The 20,993-nt window shown below is 51.2% G+C and overlaps 1 protein-coding gene across 4 annotated transcripts in view; it reads right to left on the bottom strand.

Moving 5' to 3' along the window:
- The window catches only part of Ift43 (intraflagellar transport 43), an 85,674-nt gene that overhangs the window by 20,319 nt on the left and 44,362 nt on the right, over positions 1-20,993 (bottom strand). For 3 of the 4 annotated variants that reach the window (XM_028876288.2, XM_028876298.2, XM_037210730.1), the window contains exons 4-5: positions 3,526-3,558; positions 2,765-2,811 (exon numbers count right to left, since the gene is read on the bottom strand). In XM_028876288.2, the coding sequence (XP_028732121.1) occupies positions 2,765-2,811; positions 3,526-3,558 (80 nt within the window). Of the gene's footprint in view, positions 1-1,695; positions 2,594-2,764; positions 2,812-3,525; positions 3,559-20,993 lie in introns of those variants that run through there. The other variant, XM_037210729.1, reaches the window with a different exon arrangement.

The raw sequence follows: 20,993 nt of genomic DNA, 5'->3' as shown, positions 1-20,993 counted from the left end.
CAAACTGACGAACTCCAGGTGCAGTGAGAGACCCTATTTAAAACAACAACAACAAAAAAAAGTGGAGCCGGGCGGTGGTGGCGCACGCCTTTAATCCCAGCACTCGGGAGGCAGAGCCAGGCGAATCTCTATGAGTTCGAGGCCAGCCTGGGCTACCAAGTGAGTTCCAGGAAAGGCGCAAAGCTATACAGAGAAACTCTGTCTCAAAAAACCAAATAATAATAATAATAATAATAATAATAATGGTGGAAAGTGATCTAGAAGTGACATCCTATCAGCCTCCCACCTTTATATGAATGTGTACACACACACACACACACACACACACACACACACACACACGCACTCATGCACACACACACATACACAGCTTGCTATATAGACTGTTGATTGTTCTTGAGAGTCACATGGCACAGTATGTAAAACATAAGCCAAATGTGGTATCATATCCCTATTATCCCAGACAAGACAATGCAAAGCACCAGCTTGGTGGCTGGTACAAGGTGAATGTTCAGTAGTAAATGGTGATGGTTAACATTGGTGGACAACTGAGGCACAAGAGCTGATTCTCTTGGGAGTCGGAAGGGCAGTCTCTCCGAGTCCTGCTACACGATATAAAACCCTCTAAGCCTCAATTGCTTAATGCGTGAAAGGGCAGGTTTGCTCAAGATGGCCTAAGGAGCCCCTCCAAGCCACAGCATCGTGACTCTAAAGCCTTATGGCAACCAGTACAGCCTCTGGCCCCACACATTCACTTGCAGCATTTGCAAACATTGGCTGTGACACTTCATAGCTACTCCTTGAAATGGAGCATTTTCCACAGTGAAAAAAGTCAAGAGAGCGGGGTTTCAGAAGCCCTTCGGAGGAGGGCGCTGGAAGGCGGCTCGGGGCCGAGTGGGAACAGCCTGGATGGTGATTTCGCTGCACTCACTCACAAGATGCCTTAGGGAACAGCCTGGAGACACCCGGTGAGCAAGCGCCAGTGGATCATGGATTGCACTGTTTTCTTGTTATTTCCATTTGGAAGTTTCTGCCAACGAGCTCTAGAAATCATGTTTCCTGCACTAAATGTTTCTTACATAAAGCCCAAGTTTCTTGGTGTTACAAACAAATACACAAGCAACTGGAGACTGAAGTTATTTAAAACATGACCCTCGGGACACGACTTGCCATCTGCTCACACCTAGCCACTGTTCCAGACTGGTCAGATCCTAACACTGCAGATACTCCCCCCCCCCCCCCCTTCACCATCTTCTAGTTCAAGGCCTCAGAGGTCTTCAGTCCCGGGACTCCTGGGAAACCAGAAGAGGCTGACTACACCCAGACAGGGAATCAGGACCTTGATGAGTGACCTTAGCGGAAACACGCTAGGTCGTATACATAGCAGGCCCCAAAATGGCAGTCCTGCTGATGGTGTCCTTAGATGGCGGCCTCATCCAACACAGGCTGAATTCTTACGGGGTAAACAGAAACCTGAAATCAGCATCCCTTGGGAATCTTATGATTTGGAGTTTCTGTTTGTCAGGAAGGCCACTACTTCCCTTCAACTGCCAGGGGCAAAATAGACTTGGTTCTGGATAAGCAGCTTGTGACACCCACCCTGCTGACTAATGGATCAAATCCGGGCCTTCCCATGAGTTGCTGTTCTCTGATTCTGTGAGACAGCCTGTCAGTTTGTCGTCCCCCCCCCCCCCCCGTAAGCTGTTTTCTACCCCACAGACTGGCCTTGTTTGGTGATTTCGCTGCACTCACTCACAAGATGCCTTAGACTAATCCACGGCCACGGGCCACCCTCAGCTGAGGAGAGAGAGCTACAAATGCAGCCCAACATGAAACTGTAAACTTACTTAAGATATTGCACTTTTTAAAATGCAATTTTCTTTTCTTTCTTTCTCTCTTTTCTTTTCTTTTCTTTCTTTCTTTCCTTCTTTCTTTCTTTTTTTTGTAACTTGATTGTGTGGTTCTCGAGCATGAACTTTACAATCGACAACATTTTGTCTTGATGGCAAAAAGTTGGACACAGCTTAGGGCTAGCTCCAGATGGCTCTCAAGAGGGACAACTTGACCATCAAAGATACATCACCTGCCAGCAACCAGATCAGCCTTTGAAGGGAGACAAATAGATCCAGGATCAATATGTTCACATCCAGAGTGTCCCATATCCAATCCAACTACTAATCAGTGAGGGAGCGAGGTGTGTGTGTGTGGGGGGTGGGGGGGAACACCTCTTGCAGAAGGAAAATGAGGCAACAGAAACAGATTCAGAAGAGACTACAATGATAGAATGAGCAGCCCAAGTACTTAAAATGGTTACTACACACTACTACAGCAAGAGAATACATGTGCATGCGCGTGCACGCACATGGACATGCACACACACCACCCACCCTCATGCGCACACATAAAAAAAAAAAGACATGAGCGAGACCAGAGGTAAATGGAAGATTTGTTTTAAAGAAGAATTGGGGCTGGGAAAAAGGCTCAGCGAGCGGGGAAGGCCTTAGCTTTGAATCTCCAACAGCCATGTAGAAAGTGGGTAGGCTGCGCAAGTCTGTAACCCCAGTAAAGCTGACCGACACACTGCCGCGGAGTTCTGAAGGACCAACGAGGAAGTGGGTAAGCAGTAAGTAAGTGGGTAATGGCAGGAGCCTTAGCGAAGCAGAGATGTGAGCAGCAGTCTGGGATTTTAAGCCTGCAGCCAAGGACTCCCTGAGGGCTCCCAGGTCTCCTGGCCGCGGGCTCTGACTTCCTCTAAGGAGCTCACCTTCTCCGTCATCTGATCGAGCCAGGCTGTGCTGTCTCAGGCGGCCGCTGTCGGTGGGAAACAGAACAGGAGAGTTTCAAACACAGATAGCAATGGCTAGAGCCGGCAGGGGTCCTGGCTAGGTCTATGTCAACCTGACACAAGCTGGAGTCATCTGCAAGGCGGGACCCTCAACTGAGAAAGCGCCTCCATGAGACCCAGCGGTTAAGGCATCTTCTTACTTAGCAATCAGTCTGCCCATCTGCGTTGTTACAGCGGAAAATCTGGGCTGGCACCCTGACGCTCGGGACACGTAATCCTAAAAAGCCGGTGGTGACACAGTGACATGGCATCCGTGTCATCGGACCTTCAGGTGAGGAGGCCACAAGAAGCAAAGCTCTTACTTCACCGTGCAGATCCTAACGCCAGGCCACAGCCGGACTCCACACCACCTGAATTCATTTTTGAAGACGTAGTTATTGTTTTTAATTGATGTGGATGACTATTCTGTCTGCACACTGTGTGGGCCTGGTTTCCATGGAGATGAGGTGAGGGGTCTGGAGCCCCTAGACCTGGAGTTAAGGACGGTTGTGAGCTGCCATGTGGGGGTTGGAAACCCACCCCCCTGGCGTCTGCAAAGGCGCTCAGCTGCCGAGCGAGCTCTCCAGCCCCTTCTATCTGTTTTTTCAAGGCTGTGTTTAACACGGGCCGGAGGGACAATGACTGCCAAGGCCGCGCTGCTGGCACCGCTCACTACAGGACACACAAGAGTGGGAACTTACTCTTCCATTTCTTCGGAAAGTTTCTTTCCCAATCTGAAAGAGAGAGAGAGAGAGAGAGAGATGGTTTAAGACAACCCATGAGTCTCACACACTGGAGCATGTCTGGGGAGAGGCTCAGGCAGGCGCAAGTCAGCATATTCCAAATGCTTTCGTGTAGCCACTGTAAGGCCGTGGCGTTGGTGTGTGTGTGCGTGCGTGCGTGCGTGCGTGCGTGCGTGTGTGTGTGTGTGTGTGTGTGTGTGTGTGTGTGTGTGTGTGTACACCACCAGGTATGCGTGTATTTAGTAGATAGGCAGAGGTTGGATCAGATGTATTCCTGGGTGACCTTCCACCTTCCCTCTCCCTCCTCTCTCTCTCTCTGGAGACAGGATCGGCCTGGAATTTTCTGTGTAAACCAGGCTGGCCTGGAACTCACAGAAACCCCCTTGTCTTGCATCTATCTGCCTTCTGAATGCTGGGATTAAAGGCCCATACCACCATGCCCTGCCACCATATCTTTTGAGACAGGGTTTCTCTCACTGAAGCTGGTCCTCACTGATTGGCTAGACTGGTTGGCCAGCAGCCTCTGGACCCCTGTTCAATGCCAGGGTGACAGATATACATGACCACATCACTTGTTTTATGTGGATGCTGGGGATCAGACGTCAGATCCTCATGACCACATAGCAGGTTACTTTACTGCCTGGGCCATATTCCCAGTCCCCTGTAAGGCCTTCTTAAAGCCTTGGCTCAGTACAACTCCAGATTAGATTGCTGGGTTTGACTGTTGGTAGAGCAAGAAGCTGAAAACTGATGCAGACAATGCCTCTCTTTTTTTTTTTTTTTTTTTTGGTTTTTTTCGAGACAGGGTTTCTCTGTGTAGTTTTGTGCCTTTCCTGGGACTCACTTGGTAGCCCAGGCTGGCCTCGAACTCACAGAGATCCGCCTGGCTCTGCCTCCCGAGTGCTGGGATTAAAGGCGTGCGCCACCACCGCCCGGCAACAATGCCTCTCTTAACCACTGGCTGACCCACTGAGAGCTTTCTCTTTTCAATGACTAAGGCTCTGGTGTAGTTGGTGCTGTTCCTGACCAGCTTGGGTACTCTACAGGAGCCAAGGGGGTGTATGGCTCTTCTGTTCAGTAAGCCGTCTTCTATCTCATCAGCAGGAAGGACTGGCATTGGGTGGAATCTGTACCTGGGCGATACCCATGCCTTTACCTAAGGTAGGAGTTCTCACATGTCAGTGACATGAGATCCACTGGGAAGCCTGTTAGACATGCAGACTGCCTGGCCCAGCATGGAGAGATTTCTGAATTGGCTGATATGGGGATGGGGAAACCAGGACTACATACTGTTGTTATTATTTATGGTATTATTTGTTTGTTTAGGTTTTTTGAGACAGTGTTTCTCTGTGTAGCTTTGGTGCCTGTCCTGGATCTCACTCTGTAGACCAGGCTGGCCTTGAACTCACAGAGATCCGCCTGGCTCTGCCTCCTGAGTGCTGGGATTAAAAGGCGTGCGCCACCACTGGTATTATGGTATTATTTTTACTGCTTATGGTATTATTTTTATTGCTATTATTATGTGGTATTATTAATAACAGCTTGTGTTCTTGGGAACAGAAGTGAGGTCTTACACATGCTAGATGAGCACTCTCCTCCTGAACTACATCCTCAATCTGGGACGATGGATTTTAAACAGAATTCCAAGTGATTCTAACCTAAGAAAGTTACCACAAACACTGTGACTGGCAACTGTGGATGGTGTTTAAAGACGGCTTTGGGTACATGGTGATTCCATTTCTCTAGGTCTGAAAATCCCCACAATGAGACTTGCATTTTCTTTAAATAAAGTATTTTCAGTCTGAAATCTAGCACATGGTAGACAAGTTGGGGCCTGGTGGCAGTGTCATATGGCTAGAAGCAGAGTGCATGACATTCCCACCCTTGTCCATGCAGAGCCAAAAACATCACCAGGAAGAGTTTCCTTGAGGCCAACTACCATCCCTGTAAGATGTAAATACCTCCCCCAGCTACTGATCATAAATTCTTTTTTTATCAATTAAGAAAAAATAAAAATATAGCCTAAGTTTAAATAAATGACTCTCAACCACACTGTTTCTTTTTCATTTTTTATGTGTTTGTATGGGTGTTTTGCCTACATGTGTGTTTATTTAACAAGTGAATGCCTGGTGTCCACAGAAGCCAGAGAAGAATGTTGGAATCCCTGGAACTGGAGTTACAGGCAGTTGTGAGCTGCCATGTGGGTGCTGGGAATTGAACCTGGGTCCTCTGGAAGAGCAGCCAGTGCTCTTAACCGCTGAGCCATCTCTTCAGCCCCCTACATTGTCTTGTTGTTGTTTTTAATTTCTTTTAACTTCACATGTATGAGTGTTTTTAATGCACATATGTATGCGTACCATGTGTGTGCCTGAAGAGGACACCTCATTCCCTGGAACTAGAGCTGTGAGCTGCCGTGTGGTGTTGACAACTAAACCCAGGTCCCTCGCAAGAGCAGTGACCACAGTGACCGCTCTTCACCGCTGAGCCGTCTCTCCAGGCCCACTCACTCCCAGCACTGCTTTTAAAAGTCAGGAGAGAAAGGAGAACAGGCAGGTGAAGGGAAGAAAAGGAGAGCTACTCAGGGACTTGGATCCTGAATGTCCCCTAAAGGCTCACGCGCCATAAGCCCGGTCCTGGCCTGCGGTGCTGTTATTGAGCGGTGGATCCTTCGGGAGGCGGGGACTGGTGGAAGGAAGTTAGGTTGTACTCTGAAAGGAGCTATTGAGACCCTGTTTCGTTCTTCACTCTTTCTTTTGCCCTCCCGGGGACTATGAGGTGAACAATTCCTCCAACCACGTGCTCCCACACAACGGACAGGCCCACAAGAACAGGGCCACACAACTCGGCACTTAACACCGCTGAAACCGTGTGCCAAAAGAGACCTTTCTTCCGGTGTAAGCTGATTTCCTCAGCTGGTCTGCTCCGGCAACAGGAAGCTGACTAAACACAACCTCTGCAGGGGTTGACTCAGTGGCTACAGTTAGCATGGCCGAGCAGCGAGGGTACAAAAGTGAAAGACAGAAGGTGAGGTGGAGGAGGGCGTCCAAGGTCAACCATGCACCTCCACGGGGCTGCTCAACCCAAGGAGTTCCAAGTCAAAGAACTGCGTAGAGAACACTACCGGATGCCAGGGCCCCTTTCTGCTGGGGAGGACGGCAGGCCCCTGTCCTTGTTCCCATCGTTCCCTCGGACTATGCTTCTAACTCTCCTCTGAAGTTGACCTTTGTCAACTCACTGTCCAGGGGACTCAGCCCCCACGTCACCAGCAGTGGGAAGATGAGACCAGGTCATGGGAGAATGGGATCAGAGCTGCATGGAGACGAGGCCAGGGTCTTCACTTTGTGCACAGGATGTATATACTCACCCTGAGGTTAACAGTCTCCCCACCATGTGCTCCCACCATGAGGTACCGTACCACCTCAGGTCCAAAGCCACAGTGCCGCACAACCAATTGAAACTGGAAGAGCAGGGAGACCTGTGTCAGGCTCCGCATCACCCGCAAGGGTGCTCACACCAAAGGCCTGGTTGTCCCTCATGTTATTGTTGTGATTTCTAAGGTGCCATGGCAAAAGCAGGGGAATTCTGCCCAGAGCAGACAATGATGGCGGTGGTAATCTCTGGGGAGGCTGGTTAATGGCAGTTTATCCATTCAGTGTCCAAAAGGCAGGTGAGTTCAAGAGTCAACTCAACGGCTATGGAGCCCGCATTCCGTTCTCTCTCCCTCTAGGGGAAGTCTGAGGACATTCTTGACCATTTCGTTTCCCTCTTGGAGACAGGAGACAGATTGGAAGATGTCCTGGGAAGGGATGCACTCAGGTCTCTGGAACACCACTGGGAGCCCCGCCTTTGCCCTGCCTCACACAGAAGGAAAACTGGCCATTTCCGGGCTTTCTCTAGAGCAGCAGTTTTCAATCTATGGATCGAGAACCCCTTTGGGGGTTGAATGACCCTTTCACAGGGGTCACCTAAGACCATCTGAAAACACAGATATTTACAATACCGTTCATAACAGTAGCAAAATTACAGTTATGAAGTAGCAACAAGATAATTTTATGGTTGGGGGGGTCACCACAACATGAGGAACTGTATTAAAGGATCACAGCACTAGGCAGGTTGAAGACCCCTGGTCTAAAGTGTAGGTGAATTAATTGGGTTGGTATCACACTGCTGTTTATTCTTTTAACAAATGCTCCTCCTTCTGGATGACTGCAATAAAAAACCTGGTAACGACACAACCTCGGGGACAGAAGCCAGACCGTCTACCACCCTGGGCTCCCTCCTACAAGGCCAGGGGCAGTTCTGAGTCAGAGGAGCCCGGGGACAGAAGGATGTCCTACAGCCTTGGCGGGAAGGACAGTCTAGACCTGGTGTATGGTTCTCTGTGGAAAGATAAATGTGCACACGTGTGTGCCCCCGGGGATCCGGTATGGAGTACAGCTCTGTCTCACAGATCTGCTACACTCATCTGATCCCCAAAGGCATCTCAGGAGGCACTGAGCCACACACACAACGGTTTTCGGTGCCTTCCAAAGATGTCGGTGTCTGTGTCACAGTGTTACTGCAGGTGTCCGCAGTGACCACTGACACTCAGGGACACCAGGCACTGTGGCCATGGGCCTCACCCTCGACACAGAGCTAGCCAGGATGAGCCTGACACTATACTTTCACCCTAGGTCACGGGCACACCGCCCCGGCTGCCATACCAGCATCCCCAGGGCACCCACACAGCTGTTGGATTCCTGTGCACACGGTTCTTCTAATTCCCCTACCTATGCACAGAACTGAACGCTGCGGAGAACCCTCCAAACAGGCAGCTCTTAACCATGGGACGCGACGACAGAATCACATGCCAAACTTTTTCAGTGGGGATGCGCTAGCTTCCCCCCCACCCCCGGCCCCCCGCCCCGCTCCCCGCTCCAGTATTGATTTGTAGAAACAGGTCCCAGTCATGGCTATGAGAGTTGCATCCCTAACTGCATTCCAGACAGGAGGCTGGACTCCCTAGCTGCTGATCAGCAAAGCAGACACCTGCGCCCCTCCCTGCCTGCTGTCTTCCACCGGAAGTGTTAACGGCTATGGACTTGAAGAAGGGATGGCCAGGAGCCCAAACAGCCCACAAAGCAAAGCTTCTGTCCCCGGGACTCCCACGAGCCTGTGCTGTCTGTACAACCCAAGCAGGAGTTCGCCACCCCAGCAGGCCAGACAATTCAGGCCCGTGAGAGACGCTCACTCGCTCACTATGCAAAATGCAAAAGTGGAGCTTGCTGAACCAGCACTTTGAAAAGTTCATTGAGGACCAGGTTTCCTTGGAGGGGCTCCTCCATCGCTTGCTGCCTGCTTTGGCCATTCTGCAGAATACAGCTTCACCTATGGACCGGAGGAACTAATCCCTCCCCGCTCCCCCCCCCCCTTGCAGATTTGGTAACAGGCGCATGCCGGTGGTGAGGAAGCATGGCTGGCGAGTCAAGCAGCTCGAAAAGGAGAAATCCCGGCCATCCCCCGGCAGTCCTTTGCAAACCACCAAAACCCCTGGCCATGAGCTGCCGCACTCTAAGTACCGGCTTCTCAGGTGAAGCGTAGCAGGCTCCCTGCTGCTACCCAAACCGTCCCCACCTGATTTTCAGCCCTGCTTTCTTCAGACACGGTCAGCTTGGTGCAGCCACACATTTCCCAGGAGAGCTGGGAGTAAGCGGCGGTGGCGGCGGGTCTGCCCCACACCGGGCCCCAACACCGTCTAACGTACCGGCTGCTACTACATTCGGCACACGTGATGTACTAAAACAGTCCCATCACTACTGTTATTAACGCCACCGCACAACGGAAGAACCCAGGCTCAGGGAGGTAAAGCAGCTTGCTTTCTGCCTGCCCCCCCCCCCCCCCCCCCCCCCCCCCCCCCCCCCCCCCCCCCCCCCCCCCCCCCCCCCCCCCCCCCCCCCCCCCCCCCGCCTAGAGACCAGCAGGCGCTGGTGCAAGCCAGGAGGGCTAATGCCAAAGCTCAGCTTTCAACCGCTGTGTAGGGACACGGGTACAAGCAACTCTACGTGGGCAGACATGTCCCTTCCGTACACCCCACTAGGACCTAACTACTATTTTCTACGACGCAAACATGCTTCAAACCTAGATAGAGAAGGGCTACAGCTTGGCCAGGTCTCCCAACCTGGTGGTTTAACTGTTCTGTGTGGTTTATTCTACATTTTGTAATGTGGCGGGCAGGGGTCTTATCTAGCCCGGCCACCCTCCCTTCCCCAGTCCCAGCTCTTTGCTGATTTGGCTGGCTGAGGACAAGCATGACCTCACACTCACATGACTGCAGCCACAGAGACCCTGAAGACTCTGGGTTCTCCTGCTTTCATTCTGGGGATCCATGGAAAAGAATGTGCTATAGTGGTTAAAAAAAAAAAATCACCCCTGGGGTGATTCCTCAGGTGAGGGTCTATCTACCTTGTGTGCATTACCTGATTCATCTGTCTGACTGTCTTGTGGCCATCTGTCCTCAATGGCCCTGTATTATCAAGGGCTTGGGTCGGCCATCATGATCAAAATAAAGACCATATCTGAGGGACCTGTAAGTGGTTATGATCCCAACTTGCAGGCATGGCCAGCAGCTGAGGTTGAGGCTCCCAAAGCAACCTGGGTCCTCTCTGTCACCAGACAACGTCTTTGACTGCTGCTTCCTTTGCGAAGGCTAAAGGTGGCCCTGATGCAGACCTCATGGAAACAGTCTCTCATGCCTAATGGAACACTGCGGAGATCTAAATGGAGATAAAGTACCGTGGCTCAGAGGACAGCCGGGATTCTATCTTTATGCAGCATGACAATGTTCGGTGGTTAATTAGACACCGTTAACCTAGTTTAGCAGGGGACATAACTGGGATAAATGGGGGGAGTGTCCTTGAAGCCTCTTAATAGCGATGGCACACACTAGACCCCAGACCTACCTCCCTGCTGAGGCAGAGCCAGTGCCACGTGGACCCCAGAGTCAGTGGACATTGCCACCGACCACCGTCTCCGATCCAGGAAGCAAAGTGAAGAGTTTGGGCACACAAGGACAGTTCCAACTCTCGTAGCTGAGAAGACTCTAAAGGCACATGACTCCATTGCAAAAAGATGAAATTCTGTAGCAGGGGCCGAGTTCACAGAAGAGCCTTAGTAGAGAGACAGCAGGAAACACATACTGGCCCAGGACCCTTGCAGCTCACAAACACGTTCTCCTGTGGAAGGAAGCGATCAAAATGTGGTTTTCCTATGACGTGTTCTAGACTCACGGTTAAAAATGCTTGATAGAAACCTCAGAACTGCTGGGCATGGTGGCATGTGCCTTTAATCCCAGCATGCAAGAGGCAGAGGCAGGTGGATCTCTATGAGTTTGAGGCCCTGGTCTATATAGTGAGTTCTAGGTCGGCCAAGGCTACATTGTGAAACTCCATCTCAAAAAAAACAAAAAAACAAAAAAAAACCCCAAACACGCACCTCACCACAACCTCCGAGAGCTCACTGAGTTACGTTTCCCCTAGGCCTGAGCAAGAGAGAAAGCCATTTCTCCCTGCTCCCCAAACCCAGGCTCCACTTTATTCCACAGTGGCCCACCAAATGGGGTGGGACTTGACAGTGGACACTGAGAGGAAAGGGAGGTCAGCTGCTGTAAACACGGCCACACTGTCCACTCAGGATCGGGCGATGAACTGAACACTTGGGTCTCTGCTCTCATCTGTCCCCACACCTAACGTTCTAGAGAGAAGCCAACAGATTTCTTACTCAAGCTTCTTCTGAACGTGGAAGTGCCCACTTTGTCCCTCAGTTCCTGGTTCCTGTCATTCCTGTTTAGTGTCCAATGAAGATGAGGATTCTCTTTTCTCACTTTCTTTCAGAGTTCATAGGTCAGAACTCGCTAGCATCCAAAGTTTGCCATTGTGTGGTTCTAGGCCACACTGGATCCCATTTAGTTTGTGCAAGGATAGTTCGTCATCAAGTATAATGTTGAGAGATGAAAACTACATCCCAGTCTGTCTGTGCACAAACCCTGTCCTCGATGGGATAGCGAATTCTATGGCCATTCCTGGATGAAGTCTGCCCCCTGCTGGGAAGATTAAGAATAACATCTTAGTTAGGATTCTAACAGGCAGTTTTAGGAGGGGAAGCCAGTTGTGGAACCATATAAAATGTGTACATGTCTCTGCTACAGAGGAAAGTAGCTGAGAGTCTGGAGTCTGCACCTTAGCCATCTCACATGAGTATCATGCTGTTCAGGAAACCTTTGTGGGACTGCAGTTATCTGCTAGAACAAGTAGGAGCGGGGAACTGGAGAAGTTCCATCTGGTGTTTCCAAATCTGGTGGAGGAGAACATTATACAAACAACATTAAATCCTCCACAAACTCACACTGCGATGCCTAAGAGACTCAGTTCACTGCCATCCACCCTGAGTCACTGCTAAGTGTGGCACAGAGACTACAGGGACCCAAAGAAGCCCCGCCCCAAAAGCTTGCTGGCTGCAGACCTAGAACCTCACACACAATCTCCGGGTTTGTGCCCTGTGCTCTACTCTACTGCGCTCCACACTTCACAGGATGGAAAGGCAGACAGAAGCAAAACGCCAGGGAGGAACTCAAAAGGGAACCAGCCACCGCAGTCAGGTTGCCGGGAAGACCTGACCAGTGACAGTCAGGAACTGAAGTCACAGGAAGGCTTTCCAGCCTAACCCAAGGTCAGAGCCATGCCACGGCCATGTGAGGCAGACAAGGCGGCAGATGCTAGTGGGCAGGTAGTGGCTAAAAATGAGGAGGGTATCAGAGCCGGCGGGGTCAGCAGGCGGGCTTGCTCAAGAGGGGACCGCCATCCACACCAACTATGCTGAGGTGGCCATCGATTTTCACTGGATCCTGGGTTCCCCTTCAAGTCATCATGACAACAGAGAAGCTGGATGTAGCTGGTCTTGAACTCTGCACTTCAGCAGCAGCAAAGGAGTACTCGGAAGAGGCCGCCTTCGCTCCCGCAGGAGGGAGGGTGGGGAGAAGCAGAGGCTGAGGACCGAGATGGGGGCAGTTTCCCAAACATTCCCCAGGTCAAATGCCACAGTCGGGATTTCTGCTACCCCTGTGTATTTTCTTTTCTTTTCTTTTCTTTCTTTTTTTTTTTTTTTTTTTTGGTTTTTCAAGACAGGGTTTCTCTGTGTAGCTTTGCGCCTTTCCTGGAACTCGCTTTGGAGACCAGGCTGGCCTCGAACTCACAGAGATCCGCCTGGCTCTGCCTCCCGAGTTCTGGGATTAAAGGCGTGCGCCACCACCGCCCGGCCTTCCCCTGTGTATTTTCTATACCTACTCCAAACCTCCTTTCAAAAGACTCCTTACTTTTCCTTTAATCTATGTATTTGAAAGGAAACTCCATCCTTGATGGAAAGATGGCCTCACCAATCAGTGGGCCCATAAGATGAAAACACAGTTTTAAAGACTACATTTTAGTGTAGCTATTCACTACAGTCTGCCAAAAGTCTCAGCCTCCTGTGCGTTCTTTGCTGGGAATGGGTATCAGCGGGGCTGGAGAAGTCCTAAAGAAATACTCTGGGCGTGGTGAGATTCGTTCTTTGGATGATCAGAGACAGCAGCTAATGGAAAAGAAGAGGACCATTAGGCGTGAGTCCAGTCTTGGTGAAACATGGCTGTGTGGACCATGAAAGGAGCAGGATGCGGAAACAGAAACAAGCAGAGGCCAGGGTCCCTAAGTCAGAAGCCAATTTCTCAGGGGTTCCAGAAACCCTGATTTCAATTCTCTTTGGGTTGTTTTTGTTGTTGGTTTTTTTGTTTTGTTCTGTTCTGTTCTGAGATGAATCTCCCTCTATAGCTCCGGCTGGGCTTGAACTCGGGTTCCTCCTGACGTCCCCCCGAGTGCTGGCATTTGAGGTCTGCTCCAGCACAGAGGCCTGTAAAGACTTCCTTCTAGGCACTAACCTGTCGGTTCTCGCTACTCCTCTTTACATTCTGTACTCACGCACTGAAGCCCTCCATCTGGCCCGAGTCAGGAGATGCGCACAGGGAAGAAGGTCTTAAGATCCCTACAAACCCTGCGGCTGCCACATTTGAGGCAAAACCGGACCAGCAGGACTGTGTGGTGGCTTCTCTGAGATCTCAGAGCACCCCCAGGTACATCGAGGGTAAATATGAGTCAAGGACACCGCGGCTCTTCAAAAACACGGCTTCTGACATAACCACCACCAGGACCCACTGGAAAGCCACCAGTGAGCAGCTCTGGAAGAGGACCGGGCCCAGAGTAAGATCCTAGCCAAGCCCACCCCGACTAGCTGTTTCCTGTGTACCCATGCCCACACTGCCGCAGCTCATAATAAAACTGCTCTGGGTTATTTCTAATAGAGGACTAAAAAGCAAAGGGAGGGAGAGGTGTGATGTTCACAGATGCATTTTATTTCTGAGAGGGCGAGCCCATCAAAGGGAGAACAAGGGGACCATCTCTGCCAGGAGAATTTCAAGCAACGGCAGACGTCACTCATCACTCCCTCCTGGCTCCCACCTGCTCGGCCTGCAAGGCAGCCAGCCGGTCTCCCTCCAGCTCAGCCTGGCTGGCTCAGGGGACACAACTTTTTTCCTTGAAAGTTTTTTTTTTCTGTTCGTAAGATGGCTTCATATGATCAACATCTCATTTCTGTGAGGGTCCCAGAGGACGGCAGCAAAGACGATTTTATTCCAAGCACCTAGCTCTTGCACACATACATAGTACAGTGAGCGGCCTTTTCATGAACTTGAGATGAATGTGAGCGGCTCTCAGGATTGAGAATGGGCACGGCCGTTGCATTCAAGGCACATTCCATTACACTAATTAGCGGCATGACCTTGGGCGGTAGGGCAAGGTGACATGTAAGGGCCTTTCTGACTGTAAGATCCTGTAATTCCGCGCCACTCCACCTCCCCAGGCCTCATGTTCTCCAACTCCGAACCGAGGAAGCCGGACTCCACTGGTGCTCGGGCTCTCCCGAGTTAGGGAAGGGGCACCAGCCTTGCCTCCCCCCCCCCCCCCCCCCCCCCCCCCCCCCCCGCTCCACTTCCTACCGTGTATCTGTGTGCTGGGAATGGCCTCTATTCGGACAGTCCCCCGGCGCCCCCTTCTCCCTGCCTGAAAATTCCAACCAAGAAAGTGTGATATGCTTGTCTGGAGACCCAAGTCCACACGGTGGGGCACGAAGTGGGGTGAAGGGGAGGGGAGACGATTTTAGTGGGGGGAGGGTAGGAAGGAGCCCCTCTTTCCTCTTCCAGTCATTTTTAGGGACAACACTGTCACCTGCATGGAGAAGTCGGGCTTTCTCTTGACTTGCTCTCAACTGTCACATTGTTTCTTCCTGCTGAATGACACTCCCGTGCCCCTTCCTGCCAGGGGCCTGAAGGAAGGGGATCTGCACAGATGTGCCGAACTCCCTAAACCTCCAAGCCCAGGCAGCTCCGACCTGGGTGCAGCCCTGAGCCATGGGCCTTGATTTAGACGGCCCGCTAGAAACCAGAGATTCTGAGTAGGCAAGTCCCAGGGTTTGAGTGTGAGTCTTCTCACGATGCAACTTAAAACCCCTGGTGCGGCTTTCAGGGATGCTCGGACCATGGGAGCAAAGGGTAGCGCATTAGGAAAAGGCTGGCGGGAACTCACTAGGTCCTTCTGCCCTTCCGTTCGTTCGAGGACACGGCCTCGGGGTACCATCTTGGAAGCAGAATTTACCGGGGCCTCTTACTCCCTGGATCTAGTCCGCAGGAGAAACATTCCTATCACCTGGACTATTGTGTCTTGTTACAGCGGCTAAACTAGACTGAGACAGTTCAAATCAGTGTCCCACTGTTTCTCTAGCTCTGCGCTCTGAGGGGAGTTCCTTAAACAGTGAGAAATACCACCTTCCACTCCACAGGGCCATTTCAGGAATCAAGTACCCCAATTCCGGCAAAGTACTGGGCGTAGTACGCTCCCACATCACCTAATGAGGGGGGTACATGCCGAGTAGTGCACCACTAGACAGAATCCTCGTGGTGTGAGCATCGGTGTGTATTTAAGCTAAGTCCGCCATGATGCCACTAGTCAGCATCCTCGTGGGGACCCCCCGAGGTTCCTGAGGTCTGCCGTTGGCTGACGTATCTTACGCAGTGCATGACTGTACTCATGCACCGGAAGGGCTCGGCAGACAGAGGCAGCTGCAGCCGCGGCGGGCGGTCATCCTCACTGCACACAGTAATGGGACGGGATGCTTCTCCTTGCAGGGATGGTTTTTCTCCTTGGTCCCAAACCAAACCTGAGTCTGCGGATTGCTAGCAAGTTGTGTCTGCCTCGGTTACTCCATCCCTTCCGTCTCTAGGGGCCCAGCATCCCCCTCTCCTGCTGCCCCTCACTGAATTCCCCCGGGCTCTCGGCTGAGCATCCGGGGGCCCGGCCCTTGCTGCCTACAGACTCCTGACTCCTCGGCATTCCACCCAGCTTGCTGGCCTCGCTCAGCTGGCCACTGCCTTTTCAAGAAAATGAACTTGACCACCCCCACCCCCCGCCCTAGGTTTTCTCATGCGTACCCCGCTCACTTTCCTACCTCCTGCTTTGTGTTCTCTGACTTTTGCTTCTTCTCCTTCATTTCAACCCCTACAGCTTAGTCCTCTGCAAAAAGCAACTTTTCCCGACTTTCACATTTTAAACCCTTTCTTAGGGCTTCTCTCCTTCTCTTAGCTTTTAGAATTAGGTGAAATTGTCCTGTGCTATGGAGCACACACCTCCACATCACAGGACACATTTAAAAATATATATATATAGTCTCACCATGTAACCCAGACTAGCCTGGCACTCACTAAGAAGTCCAAGGCAGCCTCACACAATCCTCCTGCCTCGGCCTCCTCAGTGCTGAGGTTATAATGAGTGTCACCACACCCCGCTTCACGACAGTCTTTACAACACGAGAGTCTAGTTTCTTTTGGAGCAGCCTGCTGGTTTGAGAAGAGAGAAAACAGCCTAGTACTCACCCCAAAGCCATCCTCCCTCCCCCTTGACCCAAACCCCAATTCTGTTAGGGTAACAAAGAACCCAAGTGAAAGCTTCCCCTCTGTAGCCTCTCACCCTGTGGGAAGGGAGGTAACCCATTTCCGAGCGACGGGAACCACGAAGCAGATCTGAGGGGAAACTCCTCCTCACACATCATCTCCAGGAAACAGAATCTCGCTGGGAAGAGTTCTTCACCTTCCTGCCACTCCTGTTTTCTTGTCTGAGAAGGAAGGGTGAGGTCCGGGGCATCTGTGACTCGGCGCTGGGGTCCGCACAAGACACAACCACACACCACAGGCAGTGGGCCACAGAGCAGGAAGGGCTCTGTCTGTGCCAGCGCCATGGGGCTGTAGGCCCTGGTCCTCTTTTTTGTTTGTTTGTTTCTTTTCGAGACAGGGTTTCTCTGTGTAGCTTTGGAGCCTGTCCTGGAACTCGCTCTGCAGACCAGGCTGGCCTCGAACTCACAGAGATCCGCCTGGCTCTGCCTCCCTAGTGTGGGGATTAAGGGTGTGCGCACCGCCGCCCAGCGGTCCTCTTATTTTTGAGACAAACACCTTCCTGTGTCTGCCCTGAGGATGGGTTTTTATTGCTGCAGTGAAAACAACCCCAACTGCACTGCTTGTTCGGTGGCAGGTGTGAACCCCTCCTGGTCCAGAAGGCACGTGCAGCCGGCGGGGAAACCTGTGCGGCCATGATGACTTAATCCTGGCACACTATCTCTAACAAGAAATCCATGATTGGAAATGGATGTGAAGGGACTGAAAGTCTCAAGATACAAATAAGAGATGTGACCACAGCCGCTAGAGAAAGTGTCAGACTCAGGAGAAAAGACGAGCAGGCTCCATCCACAACTTCGTTCTCACCTAAGAGAAGACACCGCTGTGAGGACGGGCAGGGGCAGCCTCAGAGAGCGCAACAGACGGGCCACCACGAGAAATGCATACACCGGGTTTCCCGGCACACATCTCCTAAATCTCCGGAAGATGTGTGGTTTCGCTGCATATTAATGGGATGGCTGAAGATTCCTTCAAGAGAGCCCCAGGAAGGAGGACTGATGGTGTGACCCAAGAGTTAGACCTTCTGATGCCGGTGCTCCAACCTCCCTAGGCCTGACTTCAGACTCTGAGAGGGGAGGGAAGCTGGAGGGTGGGTTCATCACCAATGGCGGGGACCTGATGGGCCACGCCTATGTAAAGCCTCCATAAACACCCAAAAGACACAGGTCCCCAGAGCGCCAGGTTAGTGAACAGGACCGTGTCCAGGTGACGGGCAGGTAACATACCCCAACTTCACGAAGACAGAAGCCCTGCCGTTTACTCTCTCTAGCCCTTCAGTTAGCTGCTCACTAGGGTCCTCTCTAATGTGCTTTGTAGGCCAGTGAGATCGCTCTGTGGGTGAAGGCACCTACCACCAAGTCTGAAAACTGGGGTTCTCCCCGCCCACGGGACGCGCACGGTCTTGCAAGTTATCCTTCGATCTCTACAGCTGTGCTATGGCACATGCCCACCCCCCACCACACACCCATACAATAAATAAGTAAAAGGTAATAACTTTTTTTTTTTTTGAGAGAGAGAGGGCTTCATGGTGTAGCTTTAGCTAGCCTGGAACTCACTATGTAGAACAAGATGAGCTTTAACTTCCAGAGGTCTGCCTGCCTCTGTTTCCTGAGTGAGTACTGGGATTGAAGGCATGTGCCACCACATCTGACATGCATATATATATATATATATATATATATATATATATATATATGCTTTTTATATATATACAATATATATATATATATACATACATATATGCTTTACAATAAATTGGCAATAGCAAGTGAAGTGTCTGACTGAGTTCTGTGAGTACTCCAGCACAGTATCTGTGTCCTGAGAGGAAGTAGTAGGAAGCCAGGATTAACAGCTGCTTGTTCAAAAGCAACCTGAGGCCTTCGGAACCACCCAAGGCCCGCAGCAGGCACAGCCCAGTGGGGGTGGGAGAGTCCTGTGGGGCTGAGCCATTATCTTGTGAAATCGGATGATGACTCCAATCAAGTACATAGAGTCAGAACTGAACCAAACTGCAGGGCCTAGTATCCACTAGAGAATTGGATAGTGTATTAAAAAAAAAAAATCCCCATATACAACACATACTCATGCATGCATGCACACTTCTGATGTCAGCAGTGAATGCTGAGTATTTGAGCACACAGTGGGATAACAGGGTTAGCTGGTCTGTACCTACCATAAAGAGGATTTTCCTTTGAGAAGCACAGGAAGGTTTTCCTTCTGTCTGTAAACACCTCAGGATTGTGCCTTTAAGCCCAGCATTCAGGAGGCAGAGGCAGTTGGATCTCTGAGTTCAAGGCTAGCCTGGTCTACAGAGTGAGTTCCAGGACAGCTAGGGCTATGCAGAGAAACCTGTCTTGAAAAAACAAACAAACAAACAAACAAAAGGAAGAGTCGTGGCAGCATGTCTGTACCACTGGTCACACACCAGTCAACACTCCATTCGGTTCCTAGTCTATGAAAGATGAGTTCATGCCTGCAGCTCCAGGTGCTTTTTCTCCCCTGGGATATCCCTGGGTGACAGGCCCCACAGTAGCTCATTCTAAACACACATGGCACATGCAGGCCTCCACACACCTGGCCTGTGCCCAGAAGGCCTGATCCTGCCTCTCTTTCATCAACTGTTTCACTTCAAAGCAGTAACTGTTGGACCAAAATGACCTGTTCGGAGCAGGCATCTAGGAAATGCGTTAGATGCTCACACAGGCTTTCTGAGGTGCAGAAGATCGTCGGGATTGCATGTGTTGGAGTCAGGGTGGGACTGAACCCTGGACTTCACATTTGCTAAGCAAGAGCTCTACCCCTGAGCTCCAGTACCAGCCTGAGACTTGACTTGAACTAAGCTGCAGAGGCAGAGCCAAGGGTGCTGAGCTGCAAGAGAGTCACACCACGTCTCCACATGACCCACCTGGATCCCTACATCCCACCAACTGTCTTTCCTTAAAATGTCCTCACTGCTGTCAGAAGGCTCAAGGCTCAGTCTCTGCAAGCTTCCCACCTCCAAGGTGTGGGTACAAGGGATTCACTTCCCAGTTCACACATCCTACAGGTGAGGAGGGAAACGCTGAGGTCGTCCAGTTCTTGTGTGTATGTGTCCATGTGCATGTTTGTGTGTGCGCGCACGCTTCTGTGCAGGTGCATGCTTGTGTGTGGGCACATGTGCATCTACATGTGTGCTTAGAGGCCAAAAGTTGGCATTGGTCATCTCCCTCAACTGCTTCTCTGCATCTTTTTCTTTTTCTTTTTCTCTTTCTCTCTCTCTCTCTCTCTCTCTCTCTCTCTCTCTCTCTCTCTCTCTCTCTCTCTGAGCTAGGGTCACTTACTGAACTTGGAATTCACCAATTAGGCCACACTAACTAGCCAGCAAGCCCCTGGGATGGTCCTGTCTCCACCTCCTCAGCACCGGAACTAGAGGTATGTGCCGTGATACTCTGCTTTGTACATGGTGTTAGGGATCCAAATTTAAGACTTTACACCTGTATGGCAATCACTTTACCAACTAAGCTGTCTCTCCGGCTCTGGGACCATTGAGTTCTAGTCCCAACATCCGGGGAATGTTGAGCAAATGGGTGCCTATGATGCAACCAAAATCACATGGTGAGGAGGAGGAGGAGGAGGGAAAGAGACTAGGTAGAGGCCTGGCTCCCATTACAGACACAGGTAAAGGAGGTTGTAGTAGGTAGCCATTCCAGCTTTGATCTGGAAGTTCCAACCCCCATTGAGGCTTCAGTAACTGTCATGCCTACAAGGTGGGGCCAAGAGAGGACCCTGAAGATCCGACATCTGGATGCTCAGTCTCTCTTGGTTCCTGGACCCTGTACGCTGGAGGTAGACCGAGCAGAGTTTTTCAAAGAACACCACCAGACTGCGCTACGTCTTTCCCAGACCCTGCAACCTACCTATCCCTTCATTTGTAAGTTACGCCACTAAATAAACCTCCCTTTTAACTACGTGGAGTGGCCTTAATAATCTCACCAATAGGAGGTACTGGCAGAGGAGGGCTGCTCAGTCAGCAAGCTCAGGAAACAGATGCCTGGCCATGTCAGCATGCACTCTCAGCACCTTTCTGCATTACTGTGCCCTGGGCTTAGCATGGGAGTCACAGCCCCCAGAAGCAGGGGTGGGGACTGCTAGGGTCTAACTGCCGACCTCCCAGACTGGCTGCTTGGGAATAGATCCAGCTCTTGGAGGGCACTGCAGGGTTGGAAGGGACAGTCGCTTCCAGTGCTTAATTGAACTTAATGACTGGCCTAATTAAGCTTGCTAATGGCAGGTCTAGAAGGCCCTGGGCTCATGCCTCACTGCGGCTACATCCTTCGCCATCACCTTCCTCCACAGGGCCAGGAGCTGGCCGCGGCACAGCTCTTCA

The sequence above is a fragment of the Peromyscus leucopus genome, chromosome 14, assembly GCF_004664715.2.
Source record: "Peromyscus leucopus breed LL Stock chromosome 14, UCI_PerLeu_2.1, whole genome shotgun sequence".
NCBI lineage: Eukaryota > Metazoa > Chordata > Mammalia > Rodentia > Cricetidae > Peromyscus > Peromyscus leucopus.
This window is presented reverse-complemented; position numbering and strand designations above follow the sequence as displayed.